General features: G+C 41.1%; 1 protein-coding gene across 2 annotated transcripts in view; it reads right to left on the minus strand.

The window, feature by feature from the left end:
• The window catches only part of GABRB2 (gamma-aminobutyric acid type A receptor subunit beta2), a 177,059-nt gene that overhangs the window by 80,432 nt on the left and 74,662 nt on the right, over positions 1-21,965 (minus strand). For both annotated transcript variants that reach the window (XM_081133932.1, XM_081133931.1), the window contains exon 5: positions 8,558-8,640. In XM_081133932.1, the coding sequence (XP_080990058.1) occupies positions 8,558-8,640 (83 nt within the window). The remainder of the gene's footprint in view (positions 1-8,557; positions 8,641-21,965) is intronic.

A 21,965-nucleotide genomic window follows, 5' to 3' on the forward strand; every position in this document is an offset into this window, starting at 1 on the left:
GAGACAGCTTTTGCAGGATGATGGTAGCGTTGGCACTTTTCCTGAGCCTAAAGGAAAACCAAGTAAACAAGTGTGCATTCCCAACCCCCACCCCCATGAGGTTTGCCATAGAAAAATGTATAATAATACACTGAGCACTTAAACTGTATTTTGAACTTTCAAAGAAGGGGAAAAAGTGATGTATTAGAAACATAAAGGAAGGTGGACATCAACCTCAGAAAGGAAAACAGATGTGATGTGAGTTTCTGAGCAGGGCCTCATCCAACAGTCCTCAGGGACTTGAGAGCTCATCTAGTCTGTAGGAAAATGCTTCACCTTAAGAAGCCCTAATGGGGACCGGTTTCCTTGTAGCTGCTCCCTGATGCTCTCGGAGCTGCAGCTGAGCCTGTGCAGCACATGGGCGGGGGGCTGAGGTTCCCGGGCGGGGGGCGCGGAATTGCCTTGTCAGCTAAGTACAGGCGAGGGGGGGAAGCCAGTGCCTCAGTGTACCTGGGTTTTTGCATAATGTTTATACTGATGTCCTTTCAGTGTTACAGGGAAAAATCCAATAAGGGGTTGCGTCTGCTGCAAAAAGATTTCTCTCTAAATTCTCTGTATCTAAAACTCTAGATTCCAAAGGTATCTGTTGATTCAAGCGAAAGCCTTGATCACTGCCAGGATCACACAGTCCACCCACCTTCTACCCTTTGGCCAGTGGTCGCTCTAGTACACAAGCTCACTTCATAACTTCTTTAGGGTGAAATAAATATCACTAATCTGGAAGATAAAAATCTACACATTTTAGTTCAGAGCCATGGCAGGTAGACATCGAAGGTCTATCTAGTGGAACTGCAGACAGAGAAAATAAAGGCTACGAAAGAGAAAACTGAAAATGTGAATTAAAAAAAAGATTGCTCTTTACTGGGGGGAGGGACTGTAGAGTTCATGATTTCCATTTTTCATACTCAATATCAAGATGAACCCTTTATAACCAAGCCACTTTCTAATGATGGAAGTAATTGTAAGGACTGAAGTCTTAAAGTCCAGAGATACATGAAGTCACAAATAATATCTGCATGAGGTGCCAGAGGTTCCAAATACATATCCTGGCGCCTACCTATGGTCAGGAGGGACTAAAAATAGTTAAATGAAGATCATGTTCCAACAAGGCATCTCCACGCAGCAAGGATGGGCAGACAAACACAGCACTAGATGCAATTTAAGAAAATATCAAAATAGGACAATACAGCAGTGCAAACTAAATTTGTATGCAGTGACACCGGGGACATTTGCAATGTGTTTTGCTTTTCTCTCAGTAAATAATTATGACTGAGCTTCACTGCAATGTCACAGGAATAGTTTTCTAACTCGAAATAATTCACGTACTGGTGGTTTCACTGTTTAGCACCACCACTACCTGCACAGGAACAGGCACCTTCTCTTCTGTTGTGATTTTTCTTGTTTTTGTTTTTTCAGTCCTCACCTGAGGGTATTTTTCCATTGATTTTTAGAGAGAGTGGGAAGAAGGGAGGGGGAGAGACAGAGAGAAACATAGATGTGAAAGAAGGGGAGAGAGAGAGAAAAGAAAACATAGATGTGAGAGAGAGAGAGAAACATAGATGTGAGAGAGACACATCAATTGGTTGCCTCTGGCACATGCCCCGACTGCGGTGGGGATGGAATCTGTAGCCCAAGTATGTGACCTTGACCAGGAATTGAACCCGAGACCCTTCGGTGTGTGGTCTGACGCTCTAACCACTGAGCCAAACCAGCCAGGGCCTGTTGTGATGCTTCTTAAAGCCTTAAGGAGAGCAATAGCCTCAGCGGGTTCTAGGCTTTTGGAAATACAAGAATACATGGGGGCTCCAGCCTCATTTCTCACAGACACAACTGTAAAATGTAGTACTGTCAGGAAAATCTGAGAAAAGAAAGATTGCTAGATAAGTAGCAACACACCATCAGTAACACACACACACACTGTTCTAGTTAAAATCTTAGCGGAGATGTGATTTTTCCTCTTTTCTTAAATAGCGTTGTTCCCAGAGGCATATGCACGCATACGGGTTCTGCACCCTCGTATAAACCAGTGCTTGGCTAATCATCTTCTAACTAAAGTCCCACACATTCTGCTGGTGCCAAGTAACCATCAACCCAGAGCTCCTTAGAATTCACATAATCTCATTACGCGCCCAGTGCAAGAATTCCTTCGTTCCCAGAAAGTGCTTTTATATTACACAGCAACCTACAGGATTTTTCACCAGCTGTAATTGCCATGACTTAAAAAAAAAATAGTTCAGCCCCAAATTGCCTTTTGGCATCTTTTACCATTAGCCTAGTTTTGCCCTTAGGGGAGACATAGTCCGCTCTCTTAAGAGGAAATTCTGTAGTTATTTGAAAATAGCTATTCCATTAAATACTACCCCCCTCCCTTCTTGTGCCTCCCTTTCTCAAGGTAAATGCACCCCTTTTCCCACTCATTTCTTCTACTGGTTCTTCATACTCCATGGTTTATGAATCATTTATGTTTTGGTTTTCTGATTGCTAAATATCCCTCCTAAAATGTTATGACTCTAATTGAGCACAGCCTTGCAGGTCTAATCTGATAATGATGATAACATGCTATCATGATAACACCTGCTACTATGGAAACATCACCAAGCGCTGCACACAGATCTCCGTCTTGTTTATCCCATTGTCTGTCAGGTATGGCAACACTGCAGAGATGAGACCACAGCTTAAAAGAGCTAAGTGGCCTGTTTAGTCAGCGTGAGCATCCCATGCCAGGCAGCTGCTGTAGTCCGCGAATGTCCCTCATCCACTAGACCACAGCAGCTCAAAGCCAGAGCTGTCCCGCCTCCTCTCTGACGGGTATTTTGAATCCACCAACATACTCTAAGCTGCCATCAGCTTCCACTTGGGGAGGAAAGGACCACACTGCATTCTTGATTCCTCTAAGTTCCTGTATGTATCTCTACTGACACCCTGACCAGCAGATAGCTTCCACTGGATCTGAGACATATTAACCTGGTGCCATAGCAAATTTAGTCGAAACCTCAAGCTGCTTAAATGTATCGATCTATACTGACCTATTTAATAAGGATTATTTGGGATGAAATTGCAGAGAAGAAAATAGAGGCTTTATTCTATCAATAATTTAACGGCAAGTTGTTTTTGTAGGATGTCAACATTTGAATTCCGTAAGACAGCAAGCACATTTCTATTTCTGCTTCTAAAGCATGGCGAACCTCTCTAGAAAGAAGAGACGCCTGTGCCAACGCACTCTCATGCCCCCAGGGACCTTTGCTACCCTGGTCATAGGAGCTTTAGATCATCAGCAGGTGATCAGTCTTTTTTGGCCAGTTTAGATGTTAACAAAACCCCAAATGGACTGTCCTTTCATTTCATCCAAGTACAGATGTCAAAGACCTTGCTTTTAAATACCCCTCTTTGGATTTTGACGCTATTAATTCTTTTCCCTTTGGCTAAAGTAAAATAAATTAACAGCAACTACTACTGTAGGCACAGCTGAGAAGTAGATGACCCTTCAGATAATGAGACTTAATTGGGATGTAAATACAAGGGCTGGAAGGAGACCTACAAAGGTTGAGAAGGGCAGCGCGGTGCTTCGGGCCTCTTCTTGGCTGGAAATACTAGATCTCATAATTAGAGCCAATCCTGGCACTATGGGACTTTTAAATATAATAATCAAAATTAGTGTTAGAGTAATAACTACTAATTACTAAAGTTGCTGTTTATTCGATGTCTGCCATGTTACAAGCAAAGTGCTAGATTCTTAATCCATATTAGTTCGTATTAGGTCGTTTAATCTTCATAACTTTGCGTGATGGACAATATTATCCTCATGTCAGGACACCGAGGCTCAGCTAAGTAGGATGGCCTTCCCTGTGTCGGGCAGGGAATCAGGGGCTGTGAGAGGCCAGCAAGAGCTGGTTTCGGATGCAGCCACAAAGGGCAGTGGTAGGATGTTTCTTAAAGGATCTAGAAAGACCTAGGAGGATTTCAGGGGGGGGAATCCTAAAAGGAGGTGCCTGATGGGCTGTCTCAGTGACACTTGACATAGCCCTGAGAAGCTGCCTATGAAAGAGCTGTGGAGAAAGTTCTATGCCCTCTGATTCAATGTAGAGAGTGCACCAAGGCTGGGAATGACCGAGAAAACCAAGGACACTGGGAGTGACAGCATTAATCTTACTCTCTGACACACCCAGGCTCTCCACTCCGACTCACCAGAGATGGGCTGTGACAAAAGCACACAAACCAATGAGAAAAAAGGAACTTTGGTGTTTGTAGCGGGAACAGCCTGTTAATGGGTCCCGTTGTGAGAATTCCATGTGCCCTTTTTGACAAGCAGTGCACCTGTCCCAAGAGGAGCTCAAGACTGTATGACAGCCCAGCCCGTCTCTTCCGAGGAGGGGAGAGGGGTCCCGCATAATTAGTAGCCGATGCTGATATTGGACAGCTGATCTGGCTCAGAATATCACAGAGTAGCCCCCTAACTATTCCCATTTCAAAGATCTGGGACACTCCCTGTACCCTCCTTTCACTTCTGGATGGAATATACTAAGCAGCCTTGCCATACGATGGGATGTTGTTTCCTCGACATGATTTGAACTTTATGTATTTTTAGAAAGAGATAAATCTTTGACTTGCCCTAAAAGTGTTAGGACCCTCTTAATACTGTTAAGTACTAGTATACACAAAGGCACACCTGGGACAATTCATTATTTCTTTAAAAGACTTCATCTTACTCCTAAATAGCAAGGACCTTCAAATGAACCTTATACAGGCTGGCACATAACTTTGTTGTCATTGGTACTCTGAAGGTGGTATTTCCCTGGAAATATAGGTGAGTATCCCAGTATCCCTTTTCCAATCTGACTGAAAGATTCAGAGAAAGATATAGACAAGATATATGCCTGGATATCGTATATAAGTTTTATTTCCTGCATGTTATCAGGGCCCATGTAGTTCAGAAAATCCCACTGATTCCATAAAACTCCACTCCTCTAAACCCAAGGAAAGTTTTGACATATGCGCAGTTCACTGCCTTTCTAGAACCATCAGCTCTTTATTTCAAGATTTACTCTTGTTTAAGATCTGACTAAACTAAATTTTCATCTTGGCAGCACTTTTTACCAATGGGATTTTTACATTCTTACATATATTTATTTAAACGAAACCTATCGCCCTCAGCATAATAAAGGAAGGCAGGGATATTGTCTACTTTGGTTCACCATTCTATCTTTAGAACTTATTACAATGCCTCGTAAATAATCAGTGATCAATAAATATTTAATGAGAGCGTAGATTCTTGAGTAAAGCAATGCATGAATGAGCCAACAATGAGCTCAGGTCAACCTTTCTCCACTTCAAGCTGCCCTGAAGCAAGTTATATTATCCTTCCTAAAAAGGAAACCAGCACACTGATTGTTGTAAGCAGACGAGGTGACAAAGGTTTAGCAGTGCCACTATTAGGGTCGAATGCATTTGAGAGGAGCAAGAAAGGGAAGGAAAGAGGGAAGAAGAAAATTAAGTAGAAGAGAGGAGAGGCAGGGAGACGAGAGGGGCTGCAGAAGGAAGGAGGGGGAATGGGCGCCTATCGTTTACTTAACAGGATGGAGTAAATGAACACGGCAGAACATCAAGGATCAACTTCAGAGCTGGCTGTTCAAAGGATGGGATCCAAATTTCAATATGCTTGTAATAACTGGGCCTGGATAGCGGGTGTTTCACTTTCTAGAACAATGATTTGCTGTCTAAAGAAATATGATTAAGCCTAAATTTTTTTTGAGGACAGGCTATTTTCATGATTTTTAGAACAGTGATCTTCCTGTTAATCTGGTCTCTCCAAAATCAGTGGCTTTACAACTATCAGTTCCCACATCAGCTCAGAGCCACTGTGCCCCTCAGTGACCACATCATCTTGAGGATGTTGCTTTCTTTCTTTGAGTCTGTTTCCCTAGTTGTAAAAACAGGAATATTAACATCTACCCTATACACTTTAAGCTATAAATGCTTACAGGAGACAAAGAAGGTCATTATATAGTAATAAAGGGGTCAATTTATCAAGAAGATATAACAACCATAAATATTGATGCCCCCATACTGGAGCACCTAAATATATAAAGCAAATAATAACAGAACTAAAAGGAGAAATAAACAGCAATACAATAATAGTTGGGAGCTTTAATACCCCACTCTCAACAATGGATAAATCATCCAGACAGAGAATCAATAGTAAAGAGCAGATTTGAACAACACTATAGACCAGTGATTTTCAATCTTCTCCATCTCATGGAACACATAAACTAAGTACTAAAATTCTGCGGCACACCAAAAAACATATTTTTTTGCCCATCTGATCAAAAAAAGGTCTAATTTTAATCCATTCACACTGGACAACTATTGTTGTATTGGTTGTCATTTTTCTTTGACAATCTAAGGAATAAGAAGTCAGTGCCCCTGACTAGTCAGTGCCCAGTCACAGCACACTGGTTGGAAATCGCTGCTGTAGACCAAATACATCTAACAGACACATGCAGAACAGTCTATCCAACAGCAACAGAATAAACATTCTTCTTAAGCACATATGGGACATTTTCTAGAACCAGTCACATGGTAAGCCACAAAAAGAAGTCTCAAAAATTGAGACACACAGACCAATGAAACAGAGTTGAGAGCTCAGAAATAAACCCTCACATATATAGTCAAATAATATTTGAAAAGGGAGCCAAGAATACCTAATGGAGAAAAGATAGTCTTTTCAGTAAATGGTGTTAGGGAAACTGAATATCCACATGCAAAAGAATTAAATTAGAAGCCTATCTTAAACCACTCACAAAAATTTACTTGAAATGAATTAAAGACTTCAATGCAAAACCTGAAACTATAAAACTCCTAGAAGAAAACATAGGGGACGGGCTCCTCAACATTGGTCTTGGCAATTATGTTTTGGATGTAACGCCAGGAATGGGAGAAAAATATTTGCAAAAAATATATCTGATAAGTTGTGAATATTCAAAATATATAATGAACTCATACAACTCAATAGCAAAAACCAAATAATCCAATGTATAAATAGGCACCAAACAGACATTTTTCCAAAGGAGATATACAAATGGCCAACAGGTACATGAAAAGGTGCTCAACATCACTAATCATTAGGGAAATTCAAATAAAAACCATGATGAGATATCACCTTACACCTGTTGGAATGGCTACCATAAAAAAGGCAGGAGATAACAAATGCTGGTGAGGGTGATATGACATCAGTGCCAGTGTTTTAACCATGTGCAATAATGATTATTAAAATTCCAGTCAAATTCTACCACAAAAAATTCTCTTACTGTAAAAATTCATGAGTGGTACTCAGTCATATATTTTTTTCAAAATATCCTTACATCAACAATTTGAAACAACTAGATTTTAGACTTTCAAGAACATTATTCTGCACTCTAAACTGTATTATTAGTTATGAAAATGCAAAGTTAATCCCAAAGATATTTACATAAAAAATAATCATAACAATCCCATAGAGCAATTTTATTAAGTAGTTCTGCATGGCAAAAATCTAGAGTGAAAATAATGATTTGGAAATATGAGTATGAAATCAGGTTCTTCAAAAAAATGTGTGTAAATTTAATTATCCCTGGAAGCTATTTTTTGAATTGGGCAAAAATACCCACGATGTGTCATGAAAGCTGTATTTCTGCTCAGAGCGGTGATTTAGAGTCACGCTGCCTGTCACAGCGAGAGCTCCTGACACAGGCTGAGAGTGTCCGCGCAGCAGTGAAGTTGCTCATTACCTAGAATTCTCCATATAAAATTGTCAGCTTACAATTGTTTGGTGGGATGAGGTATGAACACTGTACAAAGCACTGCCAGAGAAAAGAGATTCGAAATTCTATTCCACTTCAAAGGACCTCCCTGAATCACCTCTGGAACGGAGATGGGTTTTGAAATCAACGTTGTACCCAACAGAGTAGGTGACTGAATCGCCAAGGACACAAACTATGGCCTAGAAATGCAACAACTCTGCAAAACAGGTCAGCGCAGGAAAGAGAACAGACACACATATACACCCATCTTGCTCACCAGACGGCCTTCAGCAAGAATATAGAATAAATTTTGACACTGAAAATAGTTCCTGGGGGAAAACAACCAACCACTCCACCAATGCACATCCTGCAAATGTTCTGGCCACACTTACTTTGCAACCGAAAAGTGATAACGCTTACGAGAGGCAGAAATAATTCAGATGCTTTGTGTCTCCCTGCCGCCTTCACCTAGTGTCCCAAGCCTGGTGTAGCTGTTTGCACCAATATTGTACTTTAAATGACTAGAATAACCCTTGGTTTTCTTCCAGGCTCTTAGCATCTTCCTTTTAGTGCTAGATTACTTCTCCCTTTCACATCTCTCCCAGGGTTTCGGGACAAGACTGAGAGGATGGCAGCACCCTGGAGGGAAGGGACCGGGTGTGCTAACAGAACCTTTGCAGGACCTGTGGTCTGGAGAACCTTAAAGCGGGGCTCCGTCCAGCCGGATTCGCAAAACAACTTACAGCTTTCGATTTCCAAGGTGCAGTTCTGCTCGTCTAGCGGGTACCGCCGCAGGTCCATCATGCAGGCGGCTGTGGTTGTGATTCTAGAAGAGAAATAACAGTGATACAGGCTGTCAGCTGGTCCAGGGCTAGAGTTGGAAAAATTAAGTCCAAGAATCAAAGAAGACAGAACCGGGCCTCTAGGAGACTGATTTAGCCAAAGCTCTAATGAAACAGAGTACCGCGAACTGGGGTAACCGTTTTCCCGTACGAGCCTTGTGCTGATTTATAAAATAAAGAGACTGGACCAAATCAGTATTTTCCCAAAGTGTGGTCCACAACCTTCCTGTACCAAAATCACCTTGGAGTGTTTGATAGACAGGAGGTTCCCATGCTCCAGAATGTGATGGGGTTGGGGTGAGACAGTCCCAGGACTCCTATTCCATGAGCATCACAGGCGAGTTAGAACATCAACATATATATTCTTCTTCCATTCCCATGTCTTCTCCTGCCTTTCTCAAGACCCTAAAATCTAATCTGCAGTCAGTTCTGGCTCTGAGCCATCATTCTGGCCTTTCAACGCATAGTACAGTACTTTGCAAGTGCTTCAATACAACACACAGCCTTCCATCTGTCACCGGAATGGCTCCGTCCTGAGCGATCTGATATTCTCATGACCTGTTACAGAGCTTTCTCCTTTGGGCTGGTAGAGCTATTTATTTAGAACAGTTGGTTCTTCTATTATTTTATCAGAGAGAAAATAATATGTCCCTTTAATGTCTTTGTATTTCTCTGTCATCATTTTTCAATCATCTCTCTGCAAAAGGAGCCAAAAAACATATAGTCCTAAATGATTTATCAATATGTGTTTTCTGAGGCAGAGCATAAGGTGATGAAAAACACACACAAGTCTTAGAGCGCAGCAGACACAGGTATGAATTCTAACTACCTCACTGACTGATCCACATCAAGATGGTTAGTAGCCCCTAACCTGCCTTAGTTTTTTGTCAGTAAAAAGATGGATATTATGAACAACAATAATAATAATTACATAACAGGGTTTCTGTAAGAATTGATATAATAATTTACATAAAGAATATAAATGAGTAGATGACACATAATAGGCCCTTTAAAAATATATATCTGTTGAAGATAACTGAGAGTAGAAACTGATGTTGAATTTGACCAACTCTGGCTGACTCTACTCTGAGGGGCGTTCTACTGTGTTTTGGGAACAGAGAAATAAGATGCAGGGAAAAACAGTCCATAGCTAGACCTTTTTCATCAAAAGGTCGTGGACAGAACTGAGACAAGTAAACCAGGTGGACTGAGTCTATGGAATTCCTCACTTAGGTGCATGAGTCCCACTCCTCAGTCATGGGATGAAAATACAGTAGTGTCCCCTTATCTATGGCTCCACTTTCTGTGGTTTCAGTTACCTGCATTCAACCATGCTCTAAAAATTAAATGGAAAATTTCAGAAATAGACTATCCATAAGTTTTAAATTGCGTGATGTTCTCAGTGGGATGAATCGCACCCTGCCGCCCCCATCCTGCCGGGGACGGGAATCCTCCCGTGTCCAGCATCTGCCCAGTGCAGACGCTCCCTGCCCCTTACTCAATCACTGTCGTGGTTATCAGACTGGCCTGTCATGGTATCACAGTTCTTGTGTTCAAGTCGCTTTTATTTTACTTCATACTGGCCCCAAAGTGCAAAAGGAATGATGCTGGCTATCAGGTATGCCACAGAGAAGCCGTGAAATGCTTCTTTTAAGTGAACAGGTGCATATATACAGGAAAAAACAGTATCTATAGGGTTTGGTACTGTTTGTGGTTTCAGGCACCCACTGGGGGTCTTGGAACATATCCCTGCAGATAAGGGGACCTACTGTGAGTGATTAACTTGATATAAGTCGTTCGTGCTTCTTTAGTTTGATTTCTGCTGCACTGGCGCTGTGCTGTTAATGTTTCTTTTCCTTCTAGGGCCGGCGTTCAACCTCCATCCCTTCCTTTCCTTCCTTGAGACGTGCTGGCTACTCTGCCCAGCTCCTTTCCACCTTCGCTGCCTCCCTCCGGGTCTAGAGCCCTATCACCTTGCCTCCGAGTAGCTACAGCAGCCTGGTCTCCCAGCCTCTCCATCTGCCCCCTACTCTCCATGTCCACACAATAGTCAGAGTGCTTTAAAACACGGATCAGATTTTATCACCACTCTGCTTAAAAAATTTAGTGGCTCTTCCAATAAAATCCAAAGTCTTGGCTGTGGCCTACAGTGCCCTGAATAATCTGATCCTTCCTTCCCAATATTATCTCATACCAAGTCCTCACTCACTATCTTCTAGCCTTTGCACTGGTTCCTTCTGCCTAGTATGTGTGTCCCTGTGATCCTTCCACTCCAAAATCACCTCCTCTGAGAGGCTCGTCCCCAGGGACACCCAAAGTGGTTGGCAGAACTAATGCTTCATCTTGTCTTCTTCCTTCAAGCAATGATCACAATCGGAAATTATCTGGCTTATTTTTTAAAGAACCATTTATCATTATAAACATTTTATTTGGAGGATTATTTTATTGCATTATTTCTCTAATTTTTAACTTAAAATTATAGTGTGTCTTAGGTTTTAGTGATTCTTTTAATATTTTTAATAGTACATAAATTTTAATCCATTTAATTAACACTATATAGTACCAGAGCTGATCTTATTTTCAATCTGTTTGTTTCAGCTTTCAAAGGGTTTTTTCAAATTCTTAAATTCTATAAAAATTACCATTCACATTTCAATCCTTTCTCTGGGTTAAAAAAATAATTTGGGGGGCTATGTGGTATTGGGTGAGTTTCTCACTAGTCCACTGATTTTCTTTTTTGACATGTGGATACAGCCTGAATTGCAACTAACATATAGGAACTTATATTATGCAGAAGAGAAATTTCCAAAGGAAATGAAATTAGGTCCATTATGAGCATATTAAACATCCATACTATTTACATAAAATAGCAGAAATAATCCCTGTCTTAAGATACTAGAGAAAATTAACTTCATCTGATAGAATAATCACAAAGGACATAAAAGGTACAAGAGCACACACCCAATAAAAAAGGAGGGAGCCATAAACAGACGTCCGACTGTGTAAACGAAGTGAAGTTTGCGATCGTTACTATAGGCTGCAGTTCACACTTTCTGCTGATACATATTCATGGCAACTAACATCTGTGAGCTAGTGTTGTGAAAAAGAAAAATAAATTGACTAGTGATATCGCAGAAGCAATGACTTTCTACTCTTGTTTTAAAAATAAAGTAGAAGAAAGCTTTTTTTCACATAAACACCACTCATTTACACCAGTGTTTTATATTTTTAATGGGGTAATATACTTCATAAAGCTAAGAAAGTATATAAAAGTTTTCTAGTCCATGCTTATGAGGCATTTGTGTCTCCTTCTGGTTTAAAGCAGAAACTCTGTAGCTAAGGTAATCCATTTGGAAACTTGATCATAAAGAACCGGATGAATGACCTGGGGCAAGTGACTTAGATTCTCCAACACTTGGTTACCCTGAAAAACTTGAATTAAATATTTGCCTTCATAATTTGTTGTGAAATGACAGTGGTAGAAAGAGATCTGTAATTCACAAAATGTTCTTTAACTTTTGTGATTACTGCGTGCTAATGAGCAGATGCAGTGACAACTCATTTGACCAGGGGCTCTTTGGTAGTACACATATGTGCTTGTGTACATGAAGAAATGCAGAATCATCACAGACTTATAAGCAAACCAGAGCTACATGATATGATGTAAATAGCTTCCAAACACATAAATAGGTGAAAAATATGCCGTATGTGTATATGGATCTTTATTTAACAGATTTTAACACAAAGTACAGACATGCATGTTTGTTAGGTGTATAATGAACCTGTATCTTTTCCAGGTGTTTTGTGAGACTCGGAACCATAACCGTTTTTGTTTTGTTTGTACTGTAAGTACTTTGCCAGGTGCCTGGCACACGTCACTAACCCAAGATTAAAATAGTAATAATGATAATTATTAATAATGACACAAAGAAAAGAAAGTCATGGTCACAAGCATTCTCAAATGGAGGGCTTTGAAGCAAGTCTCTATATTAAGTGCCTGATTTAACTAAAAAAATTCTGCAACAGATCTGAAAGTCAAATCAATCTTATACAAGAAGGTACCTGGAGTGAATCTTAGTCAGAAGATTCCAATGAGGAGCATAAAAATCTATTTTTTGGGACTTTCTGATTTAGAACAAGGGTGAGTTTCTCTAGGAATAAATCAGAACAAAAACACTTAATGGGATTTTCACGAGCACGCCTTCCTGGATCCTGATAAACATCCCTAATGGGCCTTAAATTATTCAACTCCACCACTAGAAGTCTTCCCAGTGAGGCTAGTAACTCATTATGCAGGCATCCTGATTAAGTGTGATGACCACTGTGAAATATAGGGAGACCCTTCTGTCTTCAACCAAAGGAAACAGTCAGTGATGCCTCCAGAATGCACCTCATTTACCTGTGACCAATTCTCCATAGTTAAAAGCAGAAATGGGCCTTTCCTGGGGCAGGATACTACTACATGATAAAACACCTTCGAGGAATGCCAGGAGTCTGATGGGGCTGAGAGATCTCCGGGCAAACTCTATTCCTTAGCCACTGGGCACTGCCACTCAAAAATGACTTGTGCTGTAAAATACATAGTCACTTAAAGGCATCTATAAAATCAAAAAATACAACAGCTATGCCGGCATTTTGTACCAAAGCCATACACCATATTTAATAGGGTCATTATCTGAATTGGATGATGCCACCATGTCATCCCGAGCTTGAATGTGGCAAAGGTAGTTAATAAGTGGTAATAGATGCCTTTGCCCCTCAGCCAATAGGAAAAAACTCGGAATCATAATCTACAGGCAGGTTTCGGGCCTTTCAGCAGACTCCTCAGGAGGGGCCACAGGAGTTGGGCTGCACGGTTAAACATGAGTCTTCACACGTGAGCAACCTGCTAGTTTCAACCAGAGATTATAAGAAAGTAACTCTGAACTTCAACTTTGCTTGATTTCTTTATCTAGATAACCACCCATATTCCACACAAAAAATGTTTTTTCAACAATTTCATAGTATGTTGTGTTGGTTTTTTTAGAGAGAAAGGAAGGGGGAGAGAGAGAGAGAAACACTGATGTGAGAGAGAGACATAGAGCAGTTGCCTCCCATATGTGCACCGACCGGGGATCGAACCAACAACCTGGGTATGTGTCCTGGCCAGAAATCAAACCCGCCACCATTTGGTTGTACAGGCTGATGCTCCAACCAACTGAGTCACACTGGCCTGGTCCATAATATGTTTTTAAGAGCATCTGCTGCCTTATCCTCAATCATACTCAAAACATATTGTTCTAATTCATAGCATGCTTTTACTTTGTTCAAAATGAGTATTTACTTAAAAGTATAACTTATTCTAATTACAAAGGATAAAGAAATCCTGTAGCATTAGTTGGCACCATTGCTAGAGAAAAATCAGGATGTGAAAAGGTCAATTATAAAAAATATGTTGATACATATATCTAATGCTAGCTGTAAAAAAATACTAATTAAAAAGTCCAGCTAGAGGGGAGTAAGATACACACACTAAATTTAAGAAGGAGAGTATGGACTGAAATTTTAAAAACTTCTAAGGAGCGCATCTGAATAACTTCTCCCAAAGGCACTTAAATATTTTGCTTTTATAACTCAAGAAGACTAACGCTATTCTGTATCTTACAATCATTTTTAGTTAAGAAACTGATTTCTCACACATATCCTCTTATAATATGCTCTTGCTTTTTCTAGATTAGGTAGAATATTGCTCTAGGAGTCAGGTGACTTCAGCTCTGGCATTCTTGCTAATAATAACATACCTCATTCTAATTAATCACTTACTAAGTTCTAGACACCATCTAGGGTTACTGAAATGTAAAATCTTATTTGATATTAGGAATGTCCTATTATTATTCCCATTTTAAGTCCTATGGCTATTTCCATTTTGTAGATGAGAAGATTGAGGCATTGAAAGGTAGAGTGATTTTTCTCAAGACTCACACAGTGAGTGACAGAGTTGGGATTTGAGTCTAGGATGTCTGACTTGAGTCCACATACTTAGCTAGTACACTATAACTAACTAGCTAGCTGACCTTGATAAAGTCCTTTAGCTTCTCTAGAGGACTGGGGGATTTCCTATACCCCGAATGAGCTTGAAAATCCAATAACCCTATGAAAATACATTACATGTTCGATGACCCTGCATATTTTGTAATTTTGTTTTACCCACACATTCAAATGCTGTATTTCACAGCTGTTCACTCTGTTTTAGTCAATTATGTAGATGAGCCCACCCAGACAAGCAAACACGGGCCTCTCCCCAAGGAGGCCCACTTAATATTCCCCCTTCCAGCCTATTCTTGGTTGACCTCCACAGAGGCCTGCTGCTTGAATGAAAATCTCCGACACTCACGCATAATTGTTTGTAAAAGCTCTCGACAGGTCCTCCTATGGAGTCACATGCGCTACGATGCTCAACCTTGTAATCACCAAAAAAAGGAAGCTTGCCAGCAATCATGTGCCCATTGGCTAAATGGCGTGCTTCAGATTGCAGCTCTTTGTACTTTTCCGCAGCTGTCTGGCCTTCTGTGACTCTGCTTTTTTGGAATCTTATCCTCTGGGAAGATACTGTGACCGTTAAAGGGCTAGACAGGCTTCTGCTACAAATTCAGGTGGGCTTACGAGGGAAATTTCCTGAGAGAACGTGCTTGTGGAATCCAAGCAGAAGCATCTAACAAAATCTCACTGTAAGGATAATACATCCTACTCAGTCAAAAGTATTGATAGATACGCCATTCCGATCTAAGCCTTTATTATTATTCCCCAATCACCCCCGTTTACCAAAATGTCCCCTATTACATTCCCAGTGGTCCCATCTATGAATCCTGCGCTTATCTCAGGAATGAGAATATCCTGTCTTCTCTCTCAGTTGCGTCTTGGAGGGAGTCTGAGCCCCTGAGAAAAAAGTAATCATTCTAGTTTTTGATTCATAACCTACAACAGAAATCTGACTTAGGTCATTATAAGATATTTTATTGAACCACGGTCACTTACCAAATAGAGAGACACAGACCCAGGACTCTGGTTATTTCAACGATGATTTTTTGTGTTCACAACTGAAAACAATGTTGTGCGAGATATTTTTTGTTGTTGCATTCATTAAAATATATTTAAAATACTTTATTCTGATTTGTGAACATCAAAGTCATACCATTTCAGAGTAAGTTCATCAGTTTAATTGTAGCCGTGTAATATCTTTAAAGGTAAAAAAAAAAAAAAAGAAAAAAAAGCTTACAGAAGTTGACTTAAAGCTAGCCAGTGACAGACTGAGGTTAAAACCTCAGATGGGTCTATTGTCATTTCTTCCAAATCTCATCCAGTATTGTTTTAAAATATAAACTACACATGCTGGATGTCTTCCTCTGCCTCTCCAGCTCCACCCTCCGCCCTTCACCATCAAGCTCTGTAGCCCTAGAGACTAGGCTGCAGGGTCTCCAAAAACTGCCTCTCTGGCTCCCTAGTCTGGGCCTGGATTTGGCCAGTGGGGAGCAGGTCCGGAGTCTGGGGGAGCAAGAAGAGTGAGATGGGGCTCTGTTCCCCAGGCTCCATCTGTGTGAACTAGTATCCAGGTTCCCCTGACCATTCCCTCCTCTGCCCCTCTAAGTCTAGGATGCCGGGGAGCGGATGGCAACCTTCTAATCCTCTCTCTGGGAGGGAAAAGGGGTGCTGTTCTGTCTCTTTGTAAACTGCCTTTTTATTACATCTTTCTCAAATTATCTCATTTTCAATATGCCATCTGTTCCCTGTTGGGCCCCTGGTGGGTAGAATATATTATAGAAATGTATTTAAAATCTGAGGTTTTCCTACTTAGGCTCTCAAAAAAAATCAGAGGCACTTCATCCCTGTGACCTTTGTCTTGGGATCCTAGAGGTGAGGGGTGAAGGCCCCCTCCCCCTTAAATAAGCTGCCTCCTCCCTCTGAGTTCAGTCTCAGGACATCATTCTCCACCTAAGGGGCCTCCTCCCTCCACCGCGGCTCCTCCGCTGTTGGCCACTGTCTCATCAGTTATATTTCCTTCATCATACTTGCCACTATCTGAAAATATCCTGTGCATACACTTGTTTATTTGTTATTTTCTGAACCCTTACTAGACTCAGGGTCTGTCGTAAATTAGGTTTATTCAGAAGTAGACCCTAAACGATGCTCGTTAGGGATCATCACTTGTTTAAAAAAGCGGGGGGGGGGAGAAGCAGGATTAGAAAAGGGAAACGTCAATGCGGATGTCAGCCCAATGACATCAAATTCCCAGTGGCTATCAAAGTAGCCTACGTGGTAATGAAATGGCCTTTTTTTTTTTTTTGTAAAGAATATGTTTTTACTGATGTTGAGAGAGAAGAAGGGAGAGGGAGAGAGAGAGAAACACTGGTCAGCTGCTTCCCGCACACTGCCACTGGGGATCAAGTCCGCAACCCAGGCATGTGACCTGACAGAAAACTGAACCGGCAACCTCTTGGTGCCCAGGACAATGCTTGACCAACTGAGCCACACTGGCCAGGGTGGAACTGAATGGCCCTTAAACCCCTCCCCTCCCTTCCCCCCCCCCCCCACCATCCTTGAACAGCTGGCATCAGATGTCTCAGGGAAAGATATGCCCGATTAACTTTTTTTCTCTCTTGGGCTAGAACACTTGCCGCAGCTCGGTGGGAAACACTGATCCAGCCTCCAACATGCCCTCACACATGCTTTCCCTGTGTACATGCTTGCAACTGTGATAACACAACCAGGAAAGTAAAACAGGTTTTACTGTTGTTACTGATGCTGTTATTTTTTTTAAACACAAAAAATGAATTACTCAGAACTGCCTCCTGTCACCTGCTGGCAACTCAGCTTGTACTTCTGACTCCAACAAAATCCACAGACAGCGCTGCTCAGTCCATTCCGCAGCTCTGACCTCTGATGGCAACGACTTCCATCCAAATCGTACGAAGATTAATGAACAGAAACCAATGAATAAATCGGGGTTGCGAGAGCCTGTAGGGGGAGCTCTCACACCCTAGAGCTCATCATCAGTTACTCCAAAGAGGAAGGGATGTTTCCCACTCCCAAAGGCGAGCAGGAAGAGGGGGGATCTTCTCCTCGCCCAGCAACCACACAACCAATGAAAGACTGTTACTACCCTGCAAATTCCAAGTTTCTCCCAATGGGCCTTTTGTTTACAACAGCCCTTCTGGACATCCCCCTTCCACTATAAAAGGACCTTCCTCTCTGCCCTTGGAGTTGTGGGCGGTTCACCATTAGACTACAGGTCACAAGTTGCAATTCGTTATTGTTCCCAAATAAACCTACTGTGCTGGAGAACTATCTGGCCTTCTATTTAAGGTCAACAATTTTAAATAAAATAGGCACCAAATTGTGGGACAATGCTTGCCACAATTAGAAACTATGAATTTGTATTAGAAATGCAAATTAAGCCATGATGGTTACTTAGCCTACCTAATCAGCAAAAATTGAAAGAAATTATAATATTCAGGACTCCAGATTCTGCAGGGGAACAGACCCTCTCACACATGCTGCTGGTGGAATTTTAAATTGGTTCAAACTTTTGAAGTAGTAATTTGGCAACATTAATCAAAACCCACCAAAGGTGCCAATCTTTGTTTCTAATATGCATTCTTAAGGTAGAAAAAATGATTAAATGATACACACAAATATCTTTCTGATGACTGGATTCCTTCCACCAGATCCCAACAATTACTGCTCTAACTAGAATCTCTCAGGTGACTTGGAACTCTTTTTGAAAGGAATGTATCCCATCTTTGGAAAGTTATAATTACCAGCAACTTTTTCTATATTAACAGAAGTTTCAATTTCTTTAATTGTAAATTATTAATTCATGTACTTGGCAGTATTTTGTCTAGGGAGTGTTTCTCTTACTTCGTGATTCATTAGAGTTTTTTATGTTATTTTGTCATCACCAAAGCTATCAATCACTTACATTTTTGTTTCTTAAACTGCTTTATATCTAGACAATCCTTGTCCATCCTGACATGAGGTAAAGATTTCACTATATTTCTATCTGTTTCATGCTTTCAAATTTTATAGTAATTCATAAATCCACCTGGAGCTGTGTGACATACATACTGTGTATGCTGAGGACATACCCTACATTTTTCATGGAAACAATGGGCTACCACTTTTATTTTTTTGCCTAGCAAATTGATGTTTTTCTCTCAAATGCAATAATTGATGAGAATATGAATGAATGGGGCATGCATAACTGCTGGTAAGAATATTAAACAGGTTCTACCTTGATAAAGGGTAATTTGGATAGCAGAACTTTTCACATATTGGCCAGTAGTTTTACTTTTCGGAGTTTTTTGGGGGAAATAATCAAAGAGGACACGGGAGCACATACAAGAATGTTCCTCCACATAAGACACGTAATAGCGAGCAGGGGCGAGCATGGTGTTTGGTAAACTAATGCACGTCTCCCAGATGCCCAGGCACAGACATCGAGAGGAGAGGCCTGGAGAGCAGCTGTCCCAGCCCAGGTCTTGATTCTGCCTCCTGCTGGGTGACCTTGAGCCAACAGATAAAGAAGAGCTGTTGCCCAGCCGGCGCGGCTCAGCAGTTGAGCATCGACCTAGAATCCAGGTGATAGGGTTTGATTCCCGGTCAGGGCACATGCCCGGGTTGCGGGTTCGATCCCCAGTCGGGGGTGTGCAGGAGGCAGCCGATCAATGACTCTGTCATCATTGATGTTTCTATCTCTCTCTCCCTTTCCTTTCCTCTCTCTGAAATCAATAAAAAAAAGAGCTGTTTTAATGCACACTGACAATTATTTACTCAGAATTCTGTGGAAGCACTATCCTGAGAATCTCAGCAAAAAGCAATAAGACTAAGTTTGTTTTGACTCCTGGAAACTATTTCATTTCTTCAGAAACTTTTAGCTACTTGGGATGCAGTTCTGAAATGAGCTGGTGGCACACATGTGGGTCAGAGCCACTAAAAACTGAAATTTAGAGATGTCTGATTGAAACAAAAAATTCCAAGCTAGGTTAGAAAAACAACGTATTTGAAAAGTTCCCCCAAGAGCACATCTCTAATCCAGGGTTGTTTGAAAACACAAGAGGAAAAGATAAAAAACATTACCCTGTACTCAAATGATGACACACTGAGAAAGAAGCTTGGTTGACTAAGTAAAGAATTAAAGCAGAATAAAATGAATCATCATAATAAAAAAAAACTGGGGCTCGTTTTAAATAAAGTTTTCAAAGAAACAGAAAAGGCTCGCATAAAGATCATAAACACGTAGAAAAAGGCAATTTAAAATAACACTTTGCTTCCTTTTTTTTCTTAATCCCTTCACTTTTTTCACCTAGCCCCTCAACCCCCCTCCCCTCTGACAGCTGTCAGTCTCTTTTCTATCTCTAGGAGTCTGTTTCTATTTTGTTTGTTAGTTTATTTTGTGTATTAGATTCCACAGGTAAGTGAGGTCATATGGTATTTGTCTTTCTCTGACTGGCTTATTTCACTTAGCATAATGCTCTCCAGGATAGGAGACTTGACTTGGGGTGGTGAACAAACAATACAATATACAGACGATGTATTGTAGAATTTTACACCTGAAAATTTATATAACTTTATTAACCAATGTCACCCCAATAAATTCAATAAAAAAGTAAATAAAATAAAGGTCACTAAAATATTCTTATAGCATATCACAAAAGACAAAAATGAAAATAAGCCTGCCTGATTCCTGGATGAAAAGTGAAAATTGATAACAGAAGCTATAAGAAGGGGAAAGGTGTGTCTCACTGTTTTTATATGAATAGTTTCATTTTATCCAAGTTGGGGAATGGGAGCAGGGCTGGGAGATAGATGGGGGCAGGGCTGGGAGGTGGGGGCAGGGCTGGGAGGTGGGGGCAGGGCTGGGAGAATGAGAGGATGGACAACAGGGTTAAAGAAGGGGGACACTGTAAGTAGTTTCCCCAGCTGGCCATCCTGTTCTCTTTCTCTTTCTCACTGTCCCTTTCTCTCTGTTTCTCTCCCTAGAAAATAAAATATGGCAAAATGTCTTCATAATTCAGTAAAATGCTATTGAGTATGAAACCGAACTGACTGCTTAACAGACGGCCAGCTGAGCTCTGCTGCTCTGGCTGGAGGCGCGGGCAGAGGGCATGTAGAAAGCGCCTCTGTTAATACACGGAGGGCGCCCGGCAGTGAAGACGGCCGGTCACATTTTCTGCTATGGCCCAGGCAGGCTACTGCCATGGATTCTCCCGGGGAGGGCAAGGAGGGTTTCGGTTAAACAGAAAGATGACGCGCTGCCAGGAAGGCTGTGGAGTAATGCAAGGCTCCGGGAGATGGGAGATGTCCCTTTCTGGAGAGGGCGTGAACTGGCCCAGCTGTCAGCGTGACAAGGCAGGGGCCCCCGCGGCACAGGGACGGTGTCAGCGCCAGGCCGTCCTTTCTGGTTCGCTAAAGCAGCCTCTGTCTTTAATTCTCAGTCACTAAAGCAAAGGCCTAAATCCTTTGCAGCCACAGGCCGCCTTTGCAAATTTGGCTGGTAATGGCTTTTAGCTTAATAAAACACACAATAACGCGAGGACTTGCTAAATGTAATTAAGTAACCAAAGTGGTGTAATACCGCCTATAAACATTAAGGCATTTCAAGGCATGCTTAATGACAACAAGCTCTGGGTAAAGATATATTTCTGTCAGGTAATTATTAACAAAACCATTAATAAAGGCTATCCTCCGAGCACTGGGATGCAGCATTACCTGCTGGTTATAATTTTCACACTCAAAGTTCCCATTAGCTAAGGCATTCGTGGTGGTGGAACACTGTAATGTTGCTAATGAGTAATTACTTCTACAGCAATTATTTTTAAGTGATTGAGATGTATTGTATCACTGGGGCACATCTGATTCTCTCTTTGGTTTTTCAATAGTCTCCTGTCTTCCCAACTCCTATTCCCACCGGAAAGCATATTCAACTGCCTTTTCCTGACAGGACAAAAAATAAGACTAATAATTACCAAATGTATGCTGCCCAAGAGAGAAATACAGTGCAACAAACTAATGTGCTAATTCTTAAACTACCACTAGCATGTTAAAGAGAATATATGATATTTGAGTTGGGTACTATATCAATTTAAAAACTTAAAATTTGCAAGTTTATTGTAACCTGGTCAGTGACTTGTAATTATAATATACATGACAATACAGGAGTTGACCAATATTAATCTATCTGAGTGCCTATATTCTGCATGGCGCTTGCTAAGCCCTGGAGAGTATATTTCATAAAAGTATTAAGATGTGGTCTTGGGTCTTAAGAGCCTTAAAG

Source organism: Miniopterus schreibersii (assembly GCF_964146895.1).
Source record: "Miniopterus schreibersii genome assembly, chromosome: 4".
Classification (NCBI taxonomy): Eukaryota; Metazoa; Chordata; class Mammalia; order Chiroptera; family Miniopteridae; genus Miniopterus; species Miniopterus schreibersii.